This window comes from Oncorhynchus masou, unplaced genomic scaffold (genome assembly GCF_036934945.1).
Source record: "Oncorhynchus masou masou isolate Uvic2021 unplaced genomic scaffold, UVic_Omas_1.1 unplaced_scaffold_1264, whole genome shotgun sequence".
In the NCBI taxonomy this organism is placed as follows: Eukaryota; Metazoa; Chordata; class Actinopteri; order Salmoniformes; family Salmonidae; genus Oncorhynchus; species Oncorhynchus masou.
Window position 1 is genome coordinate 57,501 of NW_027002469.1, and position 22,963 is coordinate 80,463.

Sequence of the window (22,963 nt, forward strand, 5' to 3'; positions counted from 1 at the left end):
AAGCAAGGTAAGACATGCCTCATAAAACGGTCAGGTTTCAAACAATGAAGTACGTTTTCAAAATGCATACTGCAATGCTCATTGCAAAGTGCTATGTGATGTACTTGAAGCCTGTCTATCGTTGCCTGTGCATTTGAATGGCGAATTTCTTTCAGTGAAATACGGAACCGTTCCATATTTTATCTAAACGGGTGGCATCCCTAAATCCCAATGCTGTCACATTGTACAACCTTCAATGTTATGTCATATTTACGTGAAATTCTGGCAATTTAGTTCGCAATGAGCCAGGCGGTCCAAATTGCAATGAACGCAAGAGAAGTGACAATTTCACCTGGTTAACTTTTTATGGCTGCAGGGGCAGTAGAGTAGCTTGGATGAAAAGGTGCCCATTGTAAACAGCCCCAGCTCCTCAGTCGCTAATATAAGCATATTATTATCAGTATTGGATAAAAAAACTACAGTTTCCAAAACTGTCAAAATATTGCCTGAGTATAACAGAACTGATATTGCAGGCGAAACCCTGAGGAAAATCAAAACAGGAAGTGGCTTCTATTTTGAAAACTCCATGTTCCATAGCCTCCCTTTGCTGGATTTAAAAGGGATATGAACCAGATTCCTTTCCCTATCGCTTCCTCGAGGTGTAAACAGTCTTCAGACAGTTTCAGGCGTTTATTTTGAAAAATGAGTGAGAAAGTTAACCTCTTGAATCTATGGGGGCGCAATTTCATTATTGGATAAAAAAACGTGCCCGTTTTAAGCGCAATATTTTGTCACAAAAAGATGCTCGACTATGCATATAATTGACAGCTTTGGAAAGAAAACACTGACGTTTCCAAAACTGCAAAGATTACCTGTGAGTGCCCCAGAACTGGTGCTACAGACGAAACCAAGATGAAACTTCAAACAGGAAATGAGCAAAACATTTTAAGCTCTGTTTTCCAATGTCTCCTTATATGGCTGTAAATGCAACAGGAATGAGCCCACAATTTCTGCCGTTTCCCCAAGGTGTCTGCAGCATTGTGACGTATTTGTAGGCATATCATTGGAAGATTGACCATAAGAGACTACATTTGCAAGGTGTTCGCCTGGTGTCCTCCGTCGAAATTGGTGCGTCATCTTCAGCTGCAAGTATTTTTCCATGGGATTCAGAGGAGAAAGTAGACTTCCACGAACGATATATCAATGAAGAGATATGTGAAAAACACCTTGAGGATTGATTCTAAAAACAGCGTTTGCCGTGTTTCAGTCGATATTATGGAGTTAATTTGGAAAAAAGTTTGCCGTTTTGATGACTGAATTTTCGTTTTTTTTTTTGGGTACGCAAACGTGATGTACAAAACGGAGTGATTTCTCCTACACAAAGAATCTTTCAGGAAAAACTGAACATGTAACTGAGTCTCCTCATTGAAAACATCCGAAGTTCTTCAAAGGTAAATGATTTTATTTGAATGCTTTTCTGGTTTTTGTGAAAATGTTGCCCGCTACATGCTACGCTAAATGCTACGCTAGCTATCAATACTCTTACACAAATGTTTGTTTTGCTATGGTTGAAAAGCATATTTTGAAAATCTGAGATGAGTGTTGTTAAGAAAAGGCTAAGCTTGAGAGATGGCATATTTATTTCATTTCATTTGCGATTTTCATAAATAGTTAACGTTACGTTATGCTAATGAGCTCGAGGCTATAACTGGATACAGGTTTTTTTTTTTCATAGCCAAACGTGAACAAAATGGAGCGATTTGTCCTACACAAATAATATTTTTTGAAAAACTGAACATTTGCTATCTAACAGAGTCTCCTCATTGAAAACATCTGAAGTTCTTCAAAGGTAAATGATTTCATTTGAATGCTTTTCTTGTTTTTGTGAAAATGTTGCTGGCTGAATTCTAGGCTTATAGCTATGCTAGCTATCAATACTCTTACACAAATGCTTGTTTAGCTATGGTTGAAAAGCATATTTTGAAAATCTGAGATGACAGTGTTGTTAACAAAAGTCTAAGCTTGAGAGCAAATATATTTATTTAATTTCATTTGCGATTTTCATGAATAGTAAATGTTACGTTATGCTAATGAGCTTGAGGCTATAAATAGGATCCCGGATTGCTCGACGCAAGAAGTTAACATCCCGTCAAGTGGTCACATGAGTTTTGTTCACGCAACAGAGTTTGGATAGGTATTGCTTTTCCCTCTCCTACTGTGAAAGACCTTTGCAGTTGATATATTATCGATTATATATTTTAAAAACAACCTGAGGATTGATTATAAAAAACGTTTGACCTGTTTCTGTGGACATTACGGAAACTACTTGGAATTTGTCTGCGTTGTCGTGACCGCTCTTTCCTGTGGATTTCTGAACGTAACCCGACAAACAAACGGAGGTATTTTGGATATAAAAATCATCTTCATGGAACAAAAGGAACATTTGTTGTGTAACTGGGAGTCTCGTGAGTGCAAACATCCGAAGATCAAAGGTAAACGATTAATTTGATTGTTTTTCTGATTTGTGACAAAGCTTCCTGATGCTAAGTGTACTTAATGTTTTGTCGTTCAATCAATAAACTTAAACGCTTGGATTGCTTTCGCTGTAAAGCATAGATTTTGAAATCTGACACGACAGGTGGATTAACAAAAGGCTAAGCTGTGTTTTCCTATATTGCACTTCTGATGTCATGAATATAAATATTTGTGGTAATATTTATTGAATGTAGCGCTATGCTATTCAGCGGTTGTTGATGACACTTATACCGATAAGGGGGATTGCAGCCACAACAAGTTAATATTGCCTGCTAACCTTTCTTTTAGTTAAATAGGCAGGTTTAAAAATCTATACTTGTGCATTGATTTGAAGAAAGGCACTGATGTTTATGGTTAGGTACACATTGGAGCAATGACAGTCCTTTTTCACGAATGCGCACCGCATTGATTATATGCAACGCAGGACATGCTAGATACACAGTTGATATTAATTGTTTAATTAACGAGTGATTATGATTGATTGATTTTTACAAGATAAGTTTAATGCTAGCTTGCAACTTACCGTGGCTTCTTACTGCATTCGCGCAAGAGGCAGGCTCCTCGTGAGGCAGGTGGTTAGGGCGTTGGACTAGTTTAACCGTAAGGTTGCAAGATCGAATCCCTGAGCTGACCAGGTAAAAATTTGTCGTTCTGCCCCTGAACAAGGCAGTTAACCCACTGTTCCTAGGCCGTCATTGAAAATAAGAATGTGTTCTTAACTGACTTGCCTGGTTAAATAAAGGTCTAAAAAAAACATTTTTTTTTTGTTGTTTTGTTATTTATTTTTTTAAATCGGCACTCAAAAACAGATTTCCGATTGTTATGAAAACTTGAAATCGGCCCTAATTAATCGGCCATTCCGATTAATCGGTCGACCTCTAATTAAAAGCAAGGGTTGCATTAAATAGGTGCAATGTGTGTTAATGATGCATTTGGCAAATGTTACATTTATTTGCAAAACATGTATAAACAAAAGCATTCACTGTCAAAGTTAATACATGTAAGGTCTTCATATGTAAGCTATGCACAGGACTTCGTTCAATTTATCGAATCAGTTTGTTTTCTTGATCAAACCGCAAGCAACACTTGTAAAACTGACATTTGTCTAAAAACACAGGGATGTCGATTCAAACAGGACTAGTATTATCAGAAAAACAGTAGGTTATTCTGGCCCGTTTCCATTCAACTCATCTACACAGTAGGTTATTCTGGCCCGTTTCCATTTAACTCATCTACACAGTAGGCTACAGTTCGATTGACATGCCATAGGACTATTTGAAGCCCTGTCTTGTGACCATTTAATTTGTATAGTGTATCACAATCACACATAAAGCCAGCACTGCTATCATTCTTTTATCACCTCAACAAATATTTTCCAAACATTACTTTTCTGGTCCTGCCTTTTTATTTTATTTACCAGATAGCCTAAAATAATGAAAGAAAAAGCTCAGCATAAATCTATAATAATTTAGCCATTTTTATAGGCCAAGTATTTTTTAAGGTATGGTTTCTCTTTACTCAGCACATCCACCCTGTGGTTATAACCACGGGGGACTGCAGGTTAAGAGTCAACCCACACTTCTCAAGTGTTCATGTGATAACTAAGATAAATAATGACTAATAAAAACATGTGGCAATTTACTTCCACTAAATTATGCAAATTAACCTATAGACCAATCAGCAGGACCGGTCAAATGTATTTACATGGACTTGTATTTCCATCAATGAAGAGGCTAAAAAGCATGATTTTGCAATGGGATTTTTTTCTCCATCCAGACAATTCGCATTTCGCACACCCTGCCGTGTAGCCCATTCTCACACCTTTCCATCCCAACTCCACAACCCCAACACATTACTGTCTCTCGGCTGTAATAACAGCTGTGTACCCAAACAATAACTGATACATGACAACGACAATGACTTTACTGTATCCGTTAGGAAGTTGTGTGTGTGTGTCATACATGTCTGAGCGGAGAGGTTGCACTGTGTTTCAACTAATAGGCTAACAATACCATGCCTCATTAACTGTAGTAGTGCTGAAGAAGGGTTGAGTAGGTGAGGAGGTTCTCAAAGGGAACAGTTGAACCACTTCATGACAACTCTGGCCTTATTGTGTCTGACAGCAGTGAGAAGTCAGTCACATAGTGAAGCTGTGCCTGAAATGAATCGGCACTGAGGCCTGGGTCGTGTTCATTTGGGCACCCGGTAGCAAAACGTTTTGCAATGGATAATGAAAAAAAAACTTTACAAAAAACAACAACATATTGGTCAAGTCCATATAGCACCTCCCTCTTTCACTCAGTTGGAGCATTTTCGTCCAAGTGAACCCGGGCCAAGGCTGGACTGACCAGAGCGTTGAGGGAACTCAAGAATAATTGTGTGCGTGTATGCAGAGAAGGGTGAATGACACAAGAGCCTGGGCTCTGGGCTTCCCTCTCCAGTCTCCAGGGCAGCAGGGAGCATTCTTGTGGCTGGCTCGGGCCTTTGGGAGGAATGAACTCTGAGCGCTGAGTAAACACAACACACACGCAAATAGAGAGAGGACTAATGAGGCCTAGAGTCCAAATCACATGCTCATGTTAAGGTCTTGCACGTAAGGGTGTGTGTGCACGCTCAGAAAAAGATAACAATGGCATGAGAGGCAAACCGTCCCACGCCCAGCGCAGTGCCTTGACTGTCAGGTTCTCAAGTTGGAGAGAACCTCCCTCTTCCAGAATGGGAGCGCCTGAACAGGTTGCAATGGGATAGTCTGTTAGTGAGGTGAGACCAGTGCTGTCAGAGAACTCGAATGAAGATATACGGTCAGTTTAGGGGTGAAGCTTGACACCCCTTAACCCCTTTATTAATTTGGCAGTCACTGAATAATAATATCAGTAATTGCCATTTAGTAGACACTTTTGTCCAGACTTAGTCAAGCGCCATGCTCTACCAACTGAGCTACAGTGGACCCCTGAATGGGAAGAAATATTTCTACTAGGTCTGTACAATATGCACATATACTATGAAGGCAAGCACCTTTGTCTGAGACACCATGTCTAGTAGCAGCAGTCAGTCCTGTTACAGAATGAGCATGTATAGAGAGTGAGACCAGGAGATGTGACTTACAGAAAGAGAGACCAGCTGTAGTACCAGCATTCTGATAGACCACTCATCCATCTGACAACCATTTATTTTTAAAGTTCCATGGGCAAGAAGCCAAAACCCATCCAGGAGACAGCAGAATGCCAAGTGCAGCCAGGCGGGTCATAAAAGTAGAACGATTTGAAAATACTTTGACATTTTGAGTCAACAAAAATCCTGAGAGTCCTCAAGGTTGTATAAGCTGAAGTGTGTCGGCTGGGCCACGACATGATGTTTCACCCTGGTCATTGTTACGACCGAAGCTGAACATCCTCCGTTAGACACACTCCAACCTGAGGTAAAAACAGTCAGGTTTCAGCACGCAGGAAGGCTGAGAGACTGATCCAGACAATAGACCGGTTAGAGAGGGGGAGAGACTGGTCCACAGACCGGTTAGAGAGGGGGAGAGTGGTCCACAGACCGGTTAGAGAGAAGAAAATACTAGTCCACAGACACAGCTCCATTAAAACAACTGAGCCTCAGCCATACTCCACCGACAGGCTTTATTTGCCCTGCCTACTGAGCTGCCTGGACTCAAGCCGGGTTAGAATGAGACTTTTCTAGCTCAGCTTCACTGAAACAGTTAGTCTACCTCAGCCTTGTTGCATATGACAGCAGACAGTCTAGTGAAGCCAAGCCTGAAATGAGAGGCCTCAAATGCATTGTTCTGAGCAGGAGAGTTGAGAAGGACTCAAAGTGTTTGTGAACCTGCCAATATCCCTCAGTATCATCTCTTCTGATGACACTGACCTTAGGGCAGTTTGGCATGCCCACCAGTTATGGTTATTTGGAGAGGGTAAACTGTGCCTAAGGGGCCAGGCAACTCCTTCCTCTAGCTCCTGACAGCCGACTCAGGCAGCGGAGGGGAAGGGAGAAAAAGACATAGATCATGGCGCTAATGGGACTGATTAGATTTTAAATGGTTCAGACTACACGCAGCCGGGAGAATTTAGCATGGACAAACCACCACTGCCGCCTCAGCAGCAGCGTATGCCTGAACGGCCAATTAGCTGCTGGCGGCGCAGCATTCAGCATCGGTCAAAGGGGACGGAGCAAGGTGAGACTCCAAGCCTAGGTAAGACCTCACCTTCACACACAGGCGTACACACACACATGCTTCTCTCCCAAAGGTTACCAGGCAAGGGGGGATAAACACTGCAGTTAGACGTGTGTTACCAATACCTCAACCATACACAGCTCTTAGCTAGCCTAGCTCAGAAAGTAAACAGTGGGCCAAGACTCTTAAGAAAAATATATAATAAACTTTTGCCTAATATAAACTTATATTTGTTTAATTTTTTTGCACCAAATTGAAAATGCAGGACATCCATATTCAAGTTTAAGACTAATGCAAATTTTTAAAAACTGATTTGACCAATTTGACCAGCATTCAACACCATAGTGTCCTTCAAGTGCATAAGCTTGAGGCCCTGGGTCTCAAACCCGCCCTGTGTAATTGGGTCCTGAACTTGACAGGCCACCCCAAGGTGGCGAAAGTAGGAAACCACATCTCCACTCCAGTGATCCTCAACAATGGGGCCCCACAAGGGTGCATGCTCAGTCCTCTCCTGTACTCCCTGTTCACCCATGACTGCATAGCCATGCACGCCTCCAACTCAATCATCAAGTTTCTTGACGACACAACAGTAGTGGGCTTGATCAACAACGACGAGACAGCCTACAGGGAGGTGGTGAGGGCACTCGGAGTGTGGTGCCAGGAAAATAACCTCTCGCTCAACGTCAACAAAAGGAGATGATCATGGACTTCAGGAAACAGCAGTGGGAGCACCCCCCATCCACATCGACGAGACATCAGTGGAGAAGGTGGAAAGTTAAGTTCCTCGGCGTACACATCACGGACAAACTGAAATGGTCCACCCACATAGTGTGGTGAAGGCGGTGCAACAGAGCCTCTTCAACCTCATGAGGCTGAAGAAATTTGGCTTGGCACCGAAAACCCTCAAACTTTTACAGATGCACAATCGAGAGCATCCTGTCGGGTTGCATCACCGCCTGGTACGGCAACTGCACGACCCTCAACCGCAAGGCTCTCCAGAGAGTGGTGGGGTTCACACAACGCATCACCGGGGGCAAACTACCTGCCCTCCAGGACACCTACAGCACCCGATGTCACAGGAAGGCCAAAAAGATTATCAAGGACAACAACCACCCGAGCCACTGACCGTTCACCCCACTACCATCCAGAAGGAGAGATCAGTACAGGTGCATCAAAGCTGGGACCCGAGAGACTGAAAAACAGCATCTCTCAAGGCCATCAGACAACGAAACAGCAATCACTAACTCAGAGGCTGCTGCCTACATACAGACTCGAATCATTGGCCACTTAATAAATGGATCACGAGTCACTTTAAATAATTCCACTTTAACTTATAATGGAATGGGGGGCAGTATTGAGTAGCTTGGGTGCTACTCAGGCCCAGAAGCTAAGATATGCATATTATATGTAGATTTGGATAGAAAACACTGAAGTTTCTAAAACTGTTTGAATGATGTCTGTGAGTATAACATAACTCATATGGCAGGCAAAAACCTGAGAAACAATCCAACCAAGAAGTGGGAAATCTGAGGTTTGTAGGTTAAGTATTTTGCCTATCCAACTTAGTGGAAATATGGTACGATTGCACTTCCTAAGGCTTCCACTAGATGTCAACAGTCTTCAGAACCTTGTTTCAGGCTTCTACTGTGAAGGGGGAGAGAATAAGAGCTGTTTGAGTCAGGTGTCTGGCAGAATGCCATGAGCTCAGTCTCGCACGCGCCCGTGAGAGTTAGCTGCGTTCCTTTTCATTTCTAAAGACAAAGGAATTGTCCGGTTGGAATATTATTGAAGATTTATGTTAAAAACATCTTAAAGATTGATTCTATACTTCGTTTGACATGTTTCTACGAACTGTAATTTGTCTGGACTAAGTGTGCCTGCAACCTCATGAATTTGGATTTGTGAACTAAACACGCGAACAAAAGGAGGTATTTGGACCTAAATGGACTTTATCAAACAAAACAAACATTTCTATTTTATAAGGCTATTTCTGACTTCTGTTGACTCCACAACATGACAGGTATCTGTATGGCTTGTTTTGGTGTCTGAGCGCTGTACTCAGATTATTGGATGGTGTGCTTTTTCCTTAAAGCTTTTTTGAAATCTGACACAGCAAATGCATTAAGGAGAAGTATATCTTTAATTCCATGTATAACGCTTGTATTTTCATCAACATCTATGATGAGTATTTCTGTAAATTGATGTGGGTGTTGGCAAAATCACCAGATGTTTTGGAAGCAAAACATTACTGAACATAACGTGCCAATGTAAACAGATGTTTGGATATAAATATGAACTTTATCAAACAAAACATACATGTATTGTGTAACATGAAGTCATATGAGTGTCATCTGATGAAGATCAAAGGTTAGTGATTCATTTTCTCCAGTTATGCTTTTTGTGACTCCTCTCTTTGGCTGGAAAAATGGCTGTGTTTTTCTGTGACAAGGTGCTGACCTCAGATAATCGCAATGTATGCTTTCGCCGTAAAGGCTTTTTGAAATCGGACACTGTGGTGGGATTAACAACAAGTTTCTTTAAAATGGTGTATAATACTTGTATGTTTGAGGAATTTTAATTATGAGATTCCTGTTTGAATTTGGCGCCCTGCACTTTCACTGGCTGTTGTCATATTGCTCTCCCGTTAACGGGATTGCATCCGTAAGAAGTTAATGTTTACACATCATACATTACTCATCTCATATGTATATACTGTATTTTATACCATCTACTGCATCTTGCCTATGTCGCTCGGTCATTGCTCATCCATATATTTAAATGTACATATGCTTATTCCATCCCTTTAGATTTGTGTATTAGTTAGTTGTGGAATTGTTAAGATTACTTGTTAGATATTTCTGCACTGTCGGAACTAGAAGCACAAGTATTTCGCTACACTCGCATTAACATCTGCTTACCATGTGTATTTGACCAATAAAATGTGATGGTCATTGATTTAATTTGTATATTTCTTCCACGCATCTGACAAGTAACAAATCAATCACCAGCTACAACGGTCAGAATCAGCTACAACGGTCAGATACTGGGATATTTGTGTCAGTTAAAAGACAACACCGCGCACACGCACTGTAAGATGAGAGCTAATTTAACAGGACACCTACACCTCATCAGTCTGGTATGCTTTAAAATCGCATTTAATTCCAAATTTCAATAATGGAGGGGGGTTTGTTCAGCTTTGATTTGAGAGAGACTGTGGTGTAAAAACTGTAATACTGCCTTATAAGACTGAGGTGTGATGACTTCAAGATGTGGAGAATTAGTGGCGCACTGCAATCCATTTGCTGAATAGCCATTATGAACAAACAGCCAGCCATTCAAGAAAAATGAGGGGAGAACAATCTGAGACAGGGTTAAACTAAGCAGTCTTTGAGAGGAGGTCTGAGCTGCAGAGAGCTGGAGAGGTGACAGTGTTTTCTCCCGCAGGCCTTTAACAGACAGACTCAGAGGTTTAAATGAAAAATGCCCACGCTGATCGACAAAATCCTGCCTGTTTCACATCAGAGAGTATTAGCACCCTGCAGACCAAGAGTGTTCAGAGGAGAACAGAGGAGAGGAGAGGTGGGGTGGAGAGGTAATGTGGGGAGGCAGAGGAAGAGATGAGGGGTAAGGAGGAAAGAGGTGAGGAAGAGGCTTGGGCAGTATACCAACGGTATGATTTTAAGCACACAAAAAGTCAATTGAGCCAGTCACAAAGAGCACATGGAGCAAACGTAACAGCAAACGTGATAAATTCACTACTAATCTGGGGTAAAGTTGATCCAGGATTCTGCCAGAAAGGGGAAAATAAAATGCAGAAAGAAATATCTTGCTAGACGCAGTTCTAAAATTATTCTTATTGTAAATTCTCAGCTTTAGCCAGGGCTCGCACCAAAGCATGAATGTAAAAGGACTAATTTCATGCTTCAGTTGCACTTCTCCATTCGAAGGAAATATCTTTGCGCCCATCATTAGATCACCAGATAGCTCTCTTACTGATGTGAAGGCTACTTTTCGGGATAATGTTAAAATGCTAGATTAACTTCAGACAAAACATCAGGAAATGTAGCTGGCTACATTTTTTCTATGATAGACATTAGAAATATGATGGCCACCCATCGTTATTGCAAAAAGTACCAAGCTTTTACATTCTAAACTCGCTAATTTACTGAAGTGTGTGTGCTACCGTCTCAGGACAGTAAATTGGTGGTTGAAGATATTCCACTAGTGGTGTGGGGGCTGTGCTTTGGCAAAGTGGGTGGGGTTATATCCTGCCTGTTTGGCCCTGTCTGGGGGTATCGTCGGACGGGGCCACAATGTCTCCCGACTCCTCCTGTCTCAACCTCCAGTATTCATGCTGCAGTAGTTTGTGTGTAGCGGGCTACGGTCAGTCTGTTATATCTGGAGTATTTCTCCTGTCTTATCCGGTGACCTGTGTGAATTTAAGTATGCTCTCTCTAATTCTCTCTCTTTCTTTCTCTCGGAGGACCTGAGTCCTAGGACCATGCCTCAGGACTACCTGGCCTGATGACTCCTTGCTGTCCCCATTCCACCTGGCCGTGCTGCTGTTCCAGTTTCAACTGTGCTGCCTGCGGCTGTGGAACCCTGACCTGTTTACCGGACGTTTCAACTCTCTAGAGGCAGCAGGAGCGGAAGAGATACTCTGAATGATCGGCTATGAAAAGCCAACTGACATTTACTCCTGAGGTGCTGACCTGTTGCACCCTCTACAACCACTGTGATTATTATTATTTGACTCTGCTGGTCATCTATGAACATTTGAACATCTTGGCCATGTACTGCTTTAATCTCCACCCGGCCCAGCCAGAAGAGGACTGGCCACCTCTCATAGCCTGGTTCCTCTAGGTTTCTTCCTAGGTTCTGGCCTTTCTAGGGAGTTTTTCCTATCCGCTGTGCTTCTACACCTGTATTGCTTGCTGTTTAAGGCTGGGTTTCTGTACGGCACTTTGTGACATCAGCTGATGTATGAAGGGCTTTATATATAACTTTGATCGCTAAGAAAATAGCATTGCAGTTCTGTTGTCATCTGATAAAGTATTTTCAGTCAAATGTGTGGCACTAATGTATTTTGTGTTTAGAAAAAGTAGTTGCCCACCACTTATCGCTCTATTGCTAATAAAAAATAAAAAAAAACACTTGGCTTTCAAAATAAAAATGCAGGTGAAATGCTTTCAAATGCAGATTTTATGGTCTCTTTTGAAAATGCAGATTTCTTAAACTGAATGCGGCCCCTTCTGTTTGTCAACTGAGTATCTTAAGTTATCTATCTATAAGTTATCTAAGATGGAGAAAACACATTTTCTCCAACTATTCAATTGGTTTGCTAACTTGGTATCTAAAGTTGGCTAGCTTGGGAAATGGCACACCTTGAGGGCACAGCTGGTAATACTGTATTAAAAAAAAAGTATGGAAATCTGGATACCGCCCACACCCATACTGTGCAGCAGGGCTCCGTTGGTCCCACTGCTATTTTGAGGGGACATCTGCAGTAGTGCCCCCTTCACCCCACACACCCCTCCATCCCATTCTAATCAGTTCCACTTCAGCAGATACATTAACCCGCACAGCGAGCACACTGCCTGGGACCGTTCCCCTGTTTCCCCTGAAGCGGGTGGAACTGAAGGCAGTGTTTTTACGCTTGGCTGTATGTACACTAATGCTAACATGGGTGGAATAATGCTCACCCACCCAGGGGTTGGTGCCCATTCACCGAGCCCAGGCGGAGGAGAACACCCACTAGGTAAGCAATGTGCCTGAAGAATACTCGTCTGGAGCCAATTTCTTAAGACGGGCATTAACACACAGTGAACACAACCACTGGCGTACAGATCAAAACAAACAGACATTGGCTGGCATCCATGGATCAAACATACACGGCATAATCTGTCACACATTAACTTCTCCAGAGTAGGGGGCAGCATACGGAGGTTTGGATGAAAAGCATGCCCAAATTAAACGGTCTGCTACTCGGGCCCAGAAGATATGATATGCATACAACTGGTAGATTTAGATAGAAAACACTAAAGTTTCCAAAACTGTTAAAGTAGTGTCTGGGAGTAAAGTATAACAGAACTGATTTGGCAGGTGAAACCCTTTAATTCAGGAAGTTATTTTGGTTTTGTAGTTTTCTATTCAATGCCATTACAGTATCCATTGGCTTAGGACTCAAATTACAGTTCCTGTGCCTTCCACTAGATGTCAAGTCTTTAGAAATTGTTTCAGGCTTGTATTCTGGTAAATGAGGGAGTAAGACCAGTCTGAATGAGTGGACCCTGATGTCAGAGCTTTTTCATGCGCAATCCCGAGAGAGTGCATTTCTTGTTTACCTTTTATACTGACAACGTTATTGTCCGGTTGAAATATTATAGATAATTTAGGCTAAAAACAACATGAGGATTGAAAATAAACATCATTTGACATGTTTCTATGAACTTTACGGATACAATTAGGATTTTTTGTCTGCCTGTTTTGACGGCGTTTGAGCCTGTGGATTACTGAAGAAAACAAACAAAACGGCCATATATAAAGAGACTATCGAACAAAAGGAACATTTATTGAGTAAATGAATGTCTTCTGAGTGCAAACATATGAAGATCAAAAGGTAAGGTATTAATTGTATCTCTATTTCGGAGTTTAACTCTTCTGCTTGGCTGGTTACTGTTTGTAATGATTTGTCTACTGGGCTATGCTCTCAAATAATCGTAAGGTATGCTTTCGCCGTAAAGCATTTTTTTAAATCTGACACCGTGGTTGGATTCACAAGAAGTTAATCTTTAAATCTATGTAAAATATGTTTTGTTTTCTGAATTTTTATAATGAGTATTTCTTATTTGAATTTGGCGCTCTGCAATGTCACTGGATGTTGGCCAGGTGGTACGCGAGCATCCCACATACCCTAGTGAGGTTAACACATCAAACCCGGGACAGCCGTCCCGCCTACACTGGCTGACAGGCTACAAGGTGCTCTGAAGGGCTGGGGGGGGAGAGCAAAGCGTGCGTTTGCGGTCTACCACAGTAATAATGGGCCTCAAAAACATGACTTGAGCCAGCCAAACCCATGACAACACACACTATGCGTTTATGCAGTGAATCCATTTACTTTAGGCCAGTGGTTCTCCATCCTGGTCCTGGGGAACCCAAAGGGATGCACATTTTTTGTTTTTGCCCTAACACACCTGATTCAAATCATCAACTCACCATCAGGCTTTGATGATTTGAAATTAGGTGTGTAGTGAGAGGGCAACAACAATAATGTGCATCCCTATGGGTTCTCCAGGACCAGGATTGAGAACCACTGCTATAGGTTAAATCGGGACATTCAAAATTGAGAGAAAGAAGGTGTATGGTTTAATATGTGGCTAAGCAGGAAAAAGCGATTCAGCATTGATAGTTTTCTAAACAAATAAAGATCCAGAGTGTTGGACACAGTCCACCTAGATTGGCTAGAACTCTCATCCGGAAGTCAAAACCTGTCAAAAACACTAAGGCAGCACCCATCACAAATTCACACATCCATTCATACAGGTTGTCTATTCATCTTCAACACTTCCAAGAGAGAGCAGTCTCCTACTCTCTCCTCATAACCCTCCCTCCCAGCATAATTTTTTCCAGGGCTGAGTGGGAGCGAGAAGGAGTGAGTAGGAGTGAGGAGCGGAATCTGCTCTTTTCACAGGTCTGCTTGAGGAATATCTGGGAATTGGGCTTTTTCAAGTCAAACAAAACCCTATTTTGTCTCCGCTGCCATCTGCAATCTGTGGCTCTAAATCTTCTCAGTGTACTCAGGACCCCGTGCCGCTTCACAACTTCAAAGGAAAGCAGGTCTGTGGCACACTATGCCATGTATCGCTGAGAAGTTGGTGAGTGACTGTAGTGCTGGGCTATCAGAGGATTTGTGTGTGTGGTTGTGTCAGCTGGGCAGTTCATTAGAGGGGTGTGTGTGTAAGATACCCAACTTGTAATACCCAACTTGGCCTAGTTTGAGATGTTTGCATTTTTCCCCCAACGTTTGATAGTGGTGGAGAATTTAGTTGCACAATGGAAATATTCATTCACTACCGACTGCACAATGAACCCCGAACGCAATTCACTACTACAACTCTACAATGGATGTACACATGGCATTGCTATATACAATACAGAGATAAAAACAAAGCGCCCTCATTAAAGTCAGAGAGCACTCAGGTTAAGTCACATTATTTAAAGTGCATTTTAAAGCAACAAGATAATCTGATAGCACTGAAGGTTATAGATTGCCCTCTGAACTTTGCAGCCCACCCGTAGACTTCCAGCCTCCATTTAGGCGACTCTCTAGTCTTGGCTTTGACATCAGACACCAGCAGCTGGTTCTGAGGCAGTCAGCCACGCCCGGGAACAACTCAACATGTAGCAGGGGTTTAAAGCTGACTTCCTCTTCCAGGCAGGCATGGGTAGCCTAACCACGTTTCATCAGAGCTACCGGACAATACAATGGAACATTAACTTTTTGGGGTTGTGAGTGTGACAATCATTTATTTAGGAGCCACCAAATCAATAAAACAATGTTCTATAAACTGCTTGACCCAGGAAGCCCCCCAAACCCACCATTTGGGGACACACTGGTGTAAGTAAGTCCTGATTGGGGTTAACACCACCACATAGGGTCAATTCAACTTATCAGGATATAATTTAGCCAAGTGTAGTACAGGCAACCACACACTCCAGGACAGATGTGCAGCATAGGGGTGTGTGTGTGTGTGTGGTAGTGCTGAGAGATGAACCAAAATGTTGGTTATTTTTTTCATTTTTAAACTAATTGACCAACATCGGTTACATTTCTGGGGGTTTCGGTGAGCTCGATGTGCAGTTTCTGCAGAGATAAATCGGATCAAGCCTGAACTGTGCAATGTAATAAGAGTTGAAGTTTTCAACAGGTAGTACTGAGTGATTACTGCTTTTTGACATTGGTCGGCATACTTTTATTTATATAAATAAATAAGTCCCATGGTAGTGAGTGCCCATTAAATATTTACCATAATTTATTCACATTAATTTAAAATATTTCAGTTGTCTATATTACATTGTTTATTTGATGACTATTATTTCATTCCAAAATCATCTCATCTCTATAGAGCTGCTGCCTATGCTGACTATCAAAATCACTATTTTAGTAGTTCTTCAAAGTAAATCAGGCATAGTTTTATGACTGCTAAATACCATCTATCAATCCCGTCGATCATGTATGTTCAGGTAGATATACCTTTGTGAAGCAACAGCTGTTCTCTATATCACCTCACCATTGCGCATTCTTCTCTCTCTTCCATAGCAGGCGTAAAACACAGACGGGACAAGTAGATGCGCAATGGATTATGGCCATTGTAGTTAATTAGAACATTTTATGCACTAAACTACATAGAATATTGGCCTATTGGAAATTACAACTCCCTACTACATAACACAGTTCAGGCTTGATCTGATTCATCTCTAGAGAAACTGTGCAATGTGCGAAATTAGTTCACAAACAGAACTAAAAATGGAATTAAAGAAAATACTTGAACATGTCGGTCAATTAGTCGTTTAAAAACTGAAGAATGTTTTTTTGCTCAGCACGACCAACAGGACAGGCAGCAGCATTAACAGCAGCTCTATAGAGATGAGATGACTTGGAATGAGATAATAAAGTCATCAAATAAACAAATATAATATAGACAACTGAAATATTGTACAGTAATGGTAATAAATGGTGGATAATAGGTGATAATCAGTAATGGGCAGTTACCACCATCATGGGACTTCTATGAAAAAATATATTGTGTTACTGCGGTCAACCCACATAATATAGTGCATTTATGAGGCTGACCCATTTAGTCGACTGGTCGATTGTTCGGCTGATGGTCGCCCGAGATTTATTTAACCGAGCAGTAGCAAAAAAACACCTGTCTGATTCGCATTGACTGGACTGATCCATTGTGGAGGCCGTGGGGATGGCACAGTCCATTTCAAGACATGTGCTACTGAAATGGTATACGATTATATTAGGTCAGAACAGTAGTGCAACATTATTGCGCTCTCTCCCACGTTGGAAATATAATAATCGCTGTCCGCGGTTCTGAAACACATCAGCGTGCTGCCGAATTGGCACAGTCACCAAGACCATGTTGCTATGTGCATAATAGCAAAGTTAAACAGCATATTGGAGATGAGAAAACAGGTCTTGCCTTGTCTAAGAAAAGTGAGGAGCAGAAACCAACTTAAAATAGGCCTATAATGAGGGCCTCCCGGTGGCGCAGTGGTCTAAGGCACTGCATCGCAGTGCTAGCTGTCCCACCAGAGATTCTGGGTTTGAGTCCAGGCTCTGTCGCAGCCAGCCATGACCGGGGGCGATGCACAATTGGCACAGCCGTCCGGGTTAGAGAGGGTTTGGCCGGTAGGGATATCCTTGTCTCATCGCGCTCTAGCAACTCCTGTGGTGGGCCGGGCGCAGTGCATGCTGACCAGGTCGCCAGGTGTACTGTGATTCTTCCGACACATTGGTGCGGCTGGCTTCTGGGTTGGATGGGCAGTGCGGCTTGGTTGGGTTTCGGAGGACGCACGGCTTTCGACCTTCGCCTCTCCCGAGTCCGTATGGGAGTTGCAGCGACAAGACTAACTACTACCAATTGGATACCACGATAAAAGAATATTTTTTTTTTTTACATTTATTTTTTACACACACACACATATATAAATAGGCCTATAAATAGCCTAATTGTGCCTTGTTTATAAATATATATAAAAAATAAATCAGATCCGGCTTTTTTTGCCTGTTTGAGTGTTTGTTAAATAGCCCACTAATTCTGGGAGCATCAAGCCTGATGCAACCGCAACATGTCAGATAACAATTTCACAAATGTGGCTGTTTCTAATATTTGATTTGCTGTAATAAAGCCTTTATTTTTGCTTTCTTAAGTTAAGAACAGCCTCGCTGGTATTTTTTACAATGTTCCAAATTGTCAAAAAAGTTAACCCTCTCCATAATGATAATAATCATTATAATAAATAATGGCATTATCATTAGTAGGCTTAGTACAGCAGCCTTGTATAACCACCATTGAGCTATAGGCCTAACATTCTGACCAAACAGGATGCGCCCCATCGCACACGCATTGATTTTGTTCACCCAGACCAGAAGATAACAGGACACACAGGTTAAAACATAAAACTAACTGAACCAATTATATTAATTTGTGGACAGGTCGAAAAGCATTGAACATTTATGGCAATTTAGCTAGCTAGCTTGCTGTTGTTATCTAATTTGTCCAGGGATATAAACATTGGGTTGTTTTTTTACCTGAAATGCACAAGGTCCTCTACTCCGACAATGAATCCACAGATGACGAGAAAAACAAATTTGGTTTACAGTTCTCTACTCCTTCCTACAGGCTTCTTTTTCCTTCGTTGGACTTTATATGGCGGTTGGCAACCAACTTTACCGGGCATTACTAGAACCGACTGGAGTGTGGAAGTCAGTTCATCATTTAACCACCCACGTGGGTATATGCTTCCAAAAACCAATAAGGAGATTTGAGAGGCCGGACTTGCAGCGCATTGAGCTTCACAAATAGAACCTACTTCTATTTTAGTGTCTGGCCATGCATATGCTCGCTGAGGAGCACGAGCAGTGTGGGTGCAATGATTGAATAACATGTATGTGTACATTAATTTAGCATCTCACGCGACACGAGTGGTGTGGTCAGCATGTTAGAGCGCATCCTGTTTAGTCTTATACCATAACTTAGGTATACATATCAATACTCATAGGCAACTGCATCAATCATTAAGTCATTCATGATTTGAAATGCAATCAAGCATTTTAGTTTTAAAATAAAATATATCAAACATTGAATAATTTGCATAAACGCTAAAAAAAACTTTCATTTTGGAAATTGCATTCACGAATGAATGCGACTGTTGTCTTTGCTGAACTTAAGGCTTTCCAAAAAAGCTAAACGTTACAGACTCTCTGGTACGCTTATAATTTATTTTGTGTTATTTTTTTGACAATTTGGAACAATGATTTTGTCATCTAACAGCACCTGTTTGGCACACACAATATGCACAGTGCTTGCCCCTTACCTAATTTTTCTTCATCTCCAGTATTTTCAACTAGTCACATTTATTCCACAAATCTGACTTTTTCCTCCCAAGTAACCAGTAAACATTACCCCGTTTTGAGTTTGTCATGTCCTCAGCATCCATCTCTCTCTATCGTGTTACGGTGTTCCGAGTTTGTTATAACCAATCAATTGATGTGATAATGATATGCTATAGGTCAGGCCCTATTGGACAAGTGCATGCGATGAATAAATATGTCTTGTAAAGAGAGCAAGGGGTTGAGGGAATGTTTTTACTAAACAAATGAGGGATTTCGGTAACAGGACTTTTCAGTAAGAAATCACTGTAATTATGTTGCAGCTTCTGCAACACGGACAGCCCAATAAACACTGCTGATGTTCTATGGTGGTCGCTGCAGCAGGGAGGAGAGAAACAACCGGTACTGGTCACACAGTCACTTGCTGTCATTTTTTTTTAACACAGAGCCGCAAGCCTGAGCCCGGCCTGGCAGAATCAAATCAATTGCGGTCGGAGTCCCTCTCGTCATTCTTGTGTCTTAATTATTTCATCAAACAGTGCGCTTAAATCATAAGACAAGCTCAGTACATATCATGGATATGATTCAAACACATAGGATGTTTTATCATTTCAATCGATTTGTCGAAAGAACAGGTGACTATTGTCAACTAAGATTTTGACAGGGACTGCCCTAGTTGTTTTATTTTGTATTACAGCATATAACCCACATAATGCATAGTCAAAGAAATAATGGAAACCAAAAAAAGTTTTTAAATTTAAATAATTGAACCGAACCCGACATTAAAAAGCATTAATCACTTAGCTCTTGTGTGTGGAGGCATAGAGTAGTGCAGCTGCCACAAAGACGTCATAGAATGTTAAGCATAAAATATGACTGGTTGTTAAATACCCATGTTAAACGATATGTTGGCTGGCTGTGGCTAGCGATATGAGGCCAGGAGCCAGGGGAAGTTGTGCAGGTTCAAATCACATCAAATTGTATTGGTCACATACACGTTATTGCGGGTGTAGCGAAATGCTTGCGCTTCGAGCTCCGAGAGGTGCACTAACATCTAATAAGAAATATCTAACAATTTATCAACATTTTTCCAATAGACAAATCTAAGTAAGGAATGGAATTAAGAATATATACAGTGCCTTGCGAAAGTATTCGGCTCCCTTGAACTTTGCGACCTTTTGCCACATTTCAGGCTTCAAACAAAGATTTAAAACTATTTTTTTTGTGAAGAATCAACAAGTGGGACACAATCATGAAGCGGAACGACATTTATTGGATATTTCAAACTTTAACAAATCAAAAACTGAAAAATTGGGCGTTCCACTTCATGATTGCGTCCCACTTGTTGATTCTTCACAAAAAAATACAGTTTTATATCTTTATGTTTGAAGCCTGAAATGTGGCAAAAGGTCGCAAAGTTCAAGGGGGCCGAATACTTTGGCAAGGCACTGTACATATGGATGAGCGATGTCAGAGCGGCATGGACTAAAATACAGTAGAATAGTATAGAATAGAGTATATACATAAGAGATAAGTAATGCCAGATAGGTAAACAAAGTCACCAGTGTTCCATTTATTAAAGTGGCCAGTAATTTCTGGTCTATGTCTATAGGCAGCAGCCTCTAATGTGCTAGTGATTGCTGTTCAGCAGTATGATGGCCTTGAGATAGCTGGGACCGGGACACTGAAAAACAGCTTTGATGCACCTGTACTGACCTCGCCTTCTGGATGATAGCGGGGGGAACAGGCAGTGGCTCGGGTGGTCGTTGTCCTTGGTGATCTTTTTGGCCTTCCTGTGACATCGGGTGCTGTAGGTGTCCTGGAGGGCAGGTAGTTTGCCCCCGGTGATGTGTTATGCAGACCGCACCACCTTCTGGAGAGCCTTGCGGTTGCGGGCGGTGCAGATGCTGTACCAGGCGGTGATGTAGCCCAACAGAATGCTCCCAATTGTGCATCTGTAAAAGTTGAGGCTTTTAGGTGCCAAGCCATATTTCTTCAGCCCGATGAGGTTGAAGAGGCTCGGTTGCGCCTTCTTCACCACACTGTCTGTGTGGGTAGTCCATTTCAGTTTGTCAGTGATGTGTACACCAAGGAACATGAAGCTTTCCGCCTTCTCCACTGCGGTCCCATCAATGTGGATAGGGGGGTGCACCATCCTGAGTGTTTGGGTGGGTACAGTGTGGTGGTAGACCTCGAGGTTAGGTTTAGGCTTAATGTTCTCTCTGATAAAAACCAACCAAGGCAGCGCTGTGGTAGACTATTGTTATTGTCTGGGAGGCTAGGTTTATGAGCACAGGAGACCTGTCCATAAACTTCACTGCAGGGCCCCTATTCAAGGGCAGCGTCGAAATTGCTATCAGTTTCACTCTGTATGAGCATTTCTATAACTTACCTTCAAGTTCATGTTGACACTTCTGTTGTCTGTGCTCATACAATAGTCCTATACCGGTAGGTTAACAAGTGTCTATCAGTGTTGAAATTAACCAAATTCAACAGGTTGCACTTTTCTTTTGAACAGACGCGGCGGCTATATCACAATCCTCGTCTGCGTTCGGACCGCTGCTCCAACTCACTCCACCACAATTACATTATCCGGAACATAGGGGTGACAAGTTTTTAGAGGCGTAGCTAGTAAACGGAGAAGGAGCGACAGACACATCAGCACATGGTGCAATACCAACACCGCCAGTAGACTGACTTTACTACCAAGGCATATGGGCAAGTCGAGAAGATAGCAGCGGGGGATTGGCTACTAGAGACGGGTGACTGTAGATTCAGTGACAGTCGGGTGTGACAATTTAATACCACGAGCAACTAGACTGCAAAGCTCGAGAGCTGACATATGAAAGTTCCAAGTGAGGAACATTGTGCACGAGCGAACGCAGTCAACACCAGACAAAACATAAAAAGTAGTTTTCATTATCACTAAAATAAATCATGCACTGTCAGCATAATTTTTTTAATCAATAGACTGACGACCAAATAGGCCCTACTTGGTGCTTACCTGGACCATCTGACGCTGAAAGCGCAGGTGAATTGAGTTTCGGTCGCTTTGCGATGGGAGGTCCGACGTCCAGCAAATTCTCCGCCATTCTGATCGGTAAGAATGATCACTAAATAATGATGCAAAACTAAATTCGACTCCTTCCAGATAGATTTTTTTATGGCAACAATCTTCTTTCTTACTCACACCCCACGTATGGGGGTATTTAACCAACTAGCTGGCAAGATAGAAAAATGCTTGCACTAGTCAGCCGAGTAGAATGTTTCAAAATAAAGGCAACAGCGCCACGCTTCGCCGCTGACAATCACCCCATGATAATCCAACACCCAACACCCACATAATTATCGTTAATAATTATGGCCCAAAAATATTTCGGTTCACGAAAAATAAATTAAAATAGTAGCAAAAAAAAGTATATAGTGTGGATTCAAGTCCCTTTCTCCATAAATCCCTAGATGGGCATCTTTAAATAAGTGCCTTTTCCCGGTCCAAATGAACAGCCTTAAATTCAATTTTCACCTCCAATAAAGACAAGAAATTTCCAAAAATATTTTGTATGCGACGATGTATTTTTCTCGATACTGTCTCTCGATAAATGCATCGTCTCGGAACGGAGATACGGAGAAGCGGCGCTCTCTGAAGGGGAAATCAAATATACGAGGGGCTCTCTAGACGACAAAAACTGATCCAATCCTCGTTTTTTCTCAACAATTCTCTCCGAAGGAATAAAGACTTCGATTTTCTGCAGAATAAAGCCGTTTGAGCACGGTCTAAATGGCTCGTTTCGGTCTAAAAAATAATGCTCTCCCAAAATCCTGATTCTGAGCCGCGTCAAGATGGCGGCTGTTGATTCCTCCGATACAAAAAGTTTTTTTCTTTCTAGCTCGACTGTGGGGGGGAGGGGCTGTGCAATCACGCCCTACGCAAACCTATGCCCTGCCGTGCGTCATGTGGACGTACATCAACAAGCCTCTAGGGGTGGAATAACCCAAAAAATTAAGTAGCTGTCAAAGCACTTTCTAACCTAAAGTGTTACAGAACAATGTACAAGTGAGCAGTTATTGTGCAGCCCCCCATATACATTGTGTATTATGCGTCACCAAGTCACCAACCCTCATAAGACCATTTTTAGGGCACTTCACCC

General features: G+C 41.9%; 1 protein-coding gene across 1 annotated transcript in view; it reads right to left on the bottom strand.

Moving 5' to 3' along the window:
• Nucleotides 1-22,671, bottom strand: part of LOC135530118 (histone lysine acetyltransferase CREBBP-like) — a 77,357-nt gene extending 54,686 nt beyond the window's left edge. Inside the window, 1 exon segment of the mRNA XM_064958504.1 lies at nucleotides 21,820-22,671. Within this exon segment, the coding sequence (XP_064814576.1) occupies nucleotides 21,820-21,907 (88 nt within the window). The 5' untranslated portion in view covers nucleotides 21,908-22,671.
• Nucleotides 22,672-22,963: the final 292 nt, after the last annotated feature.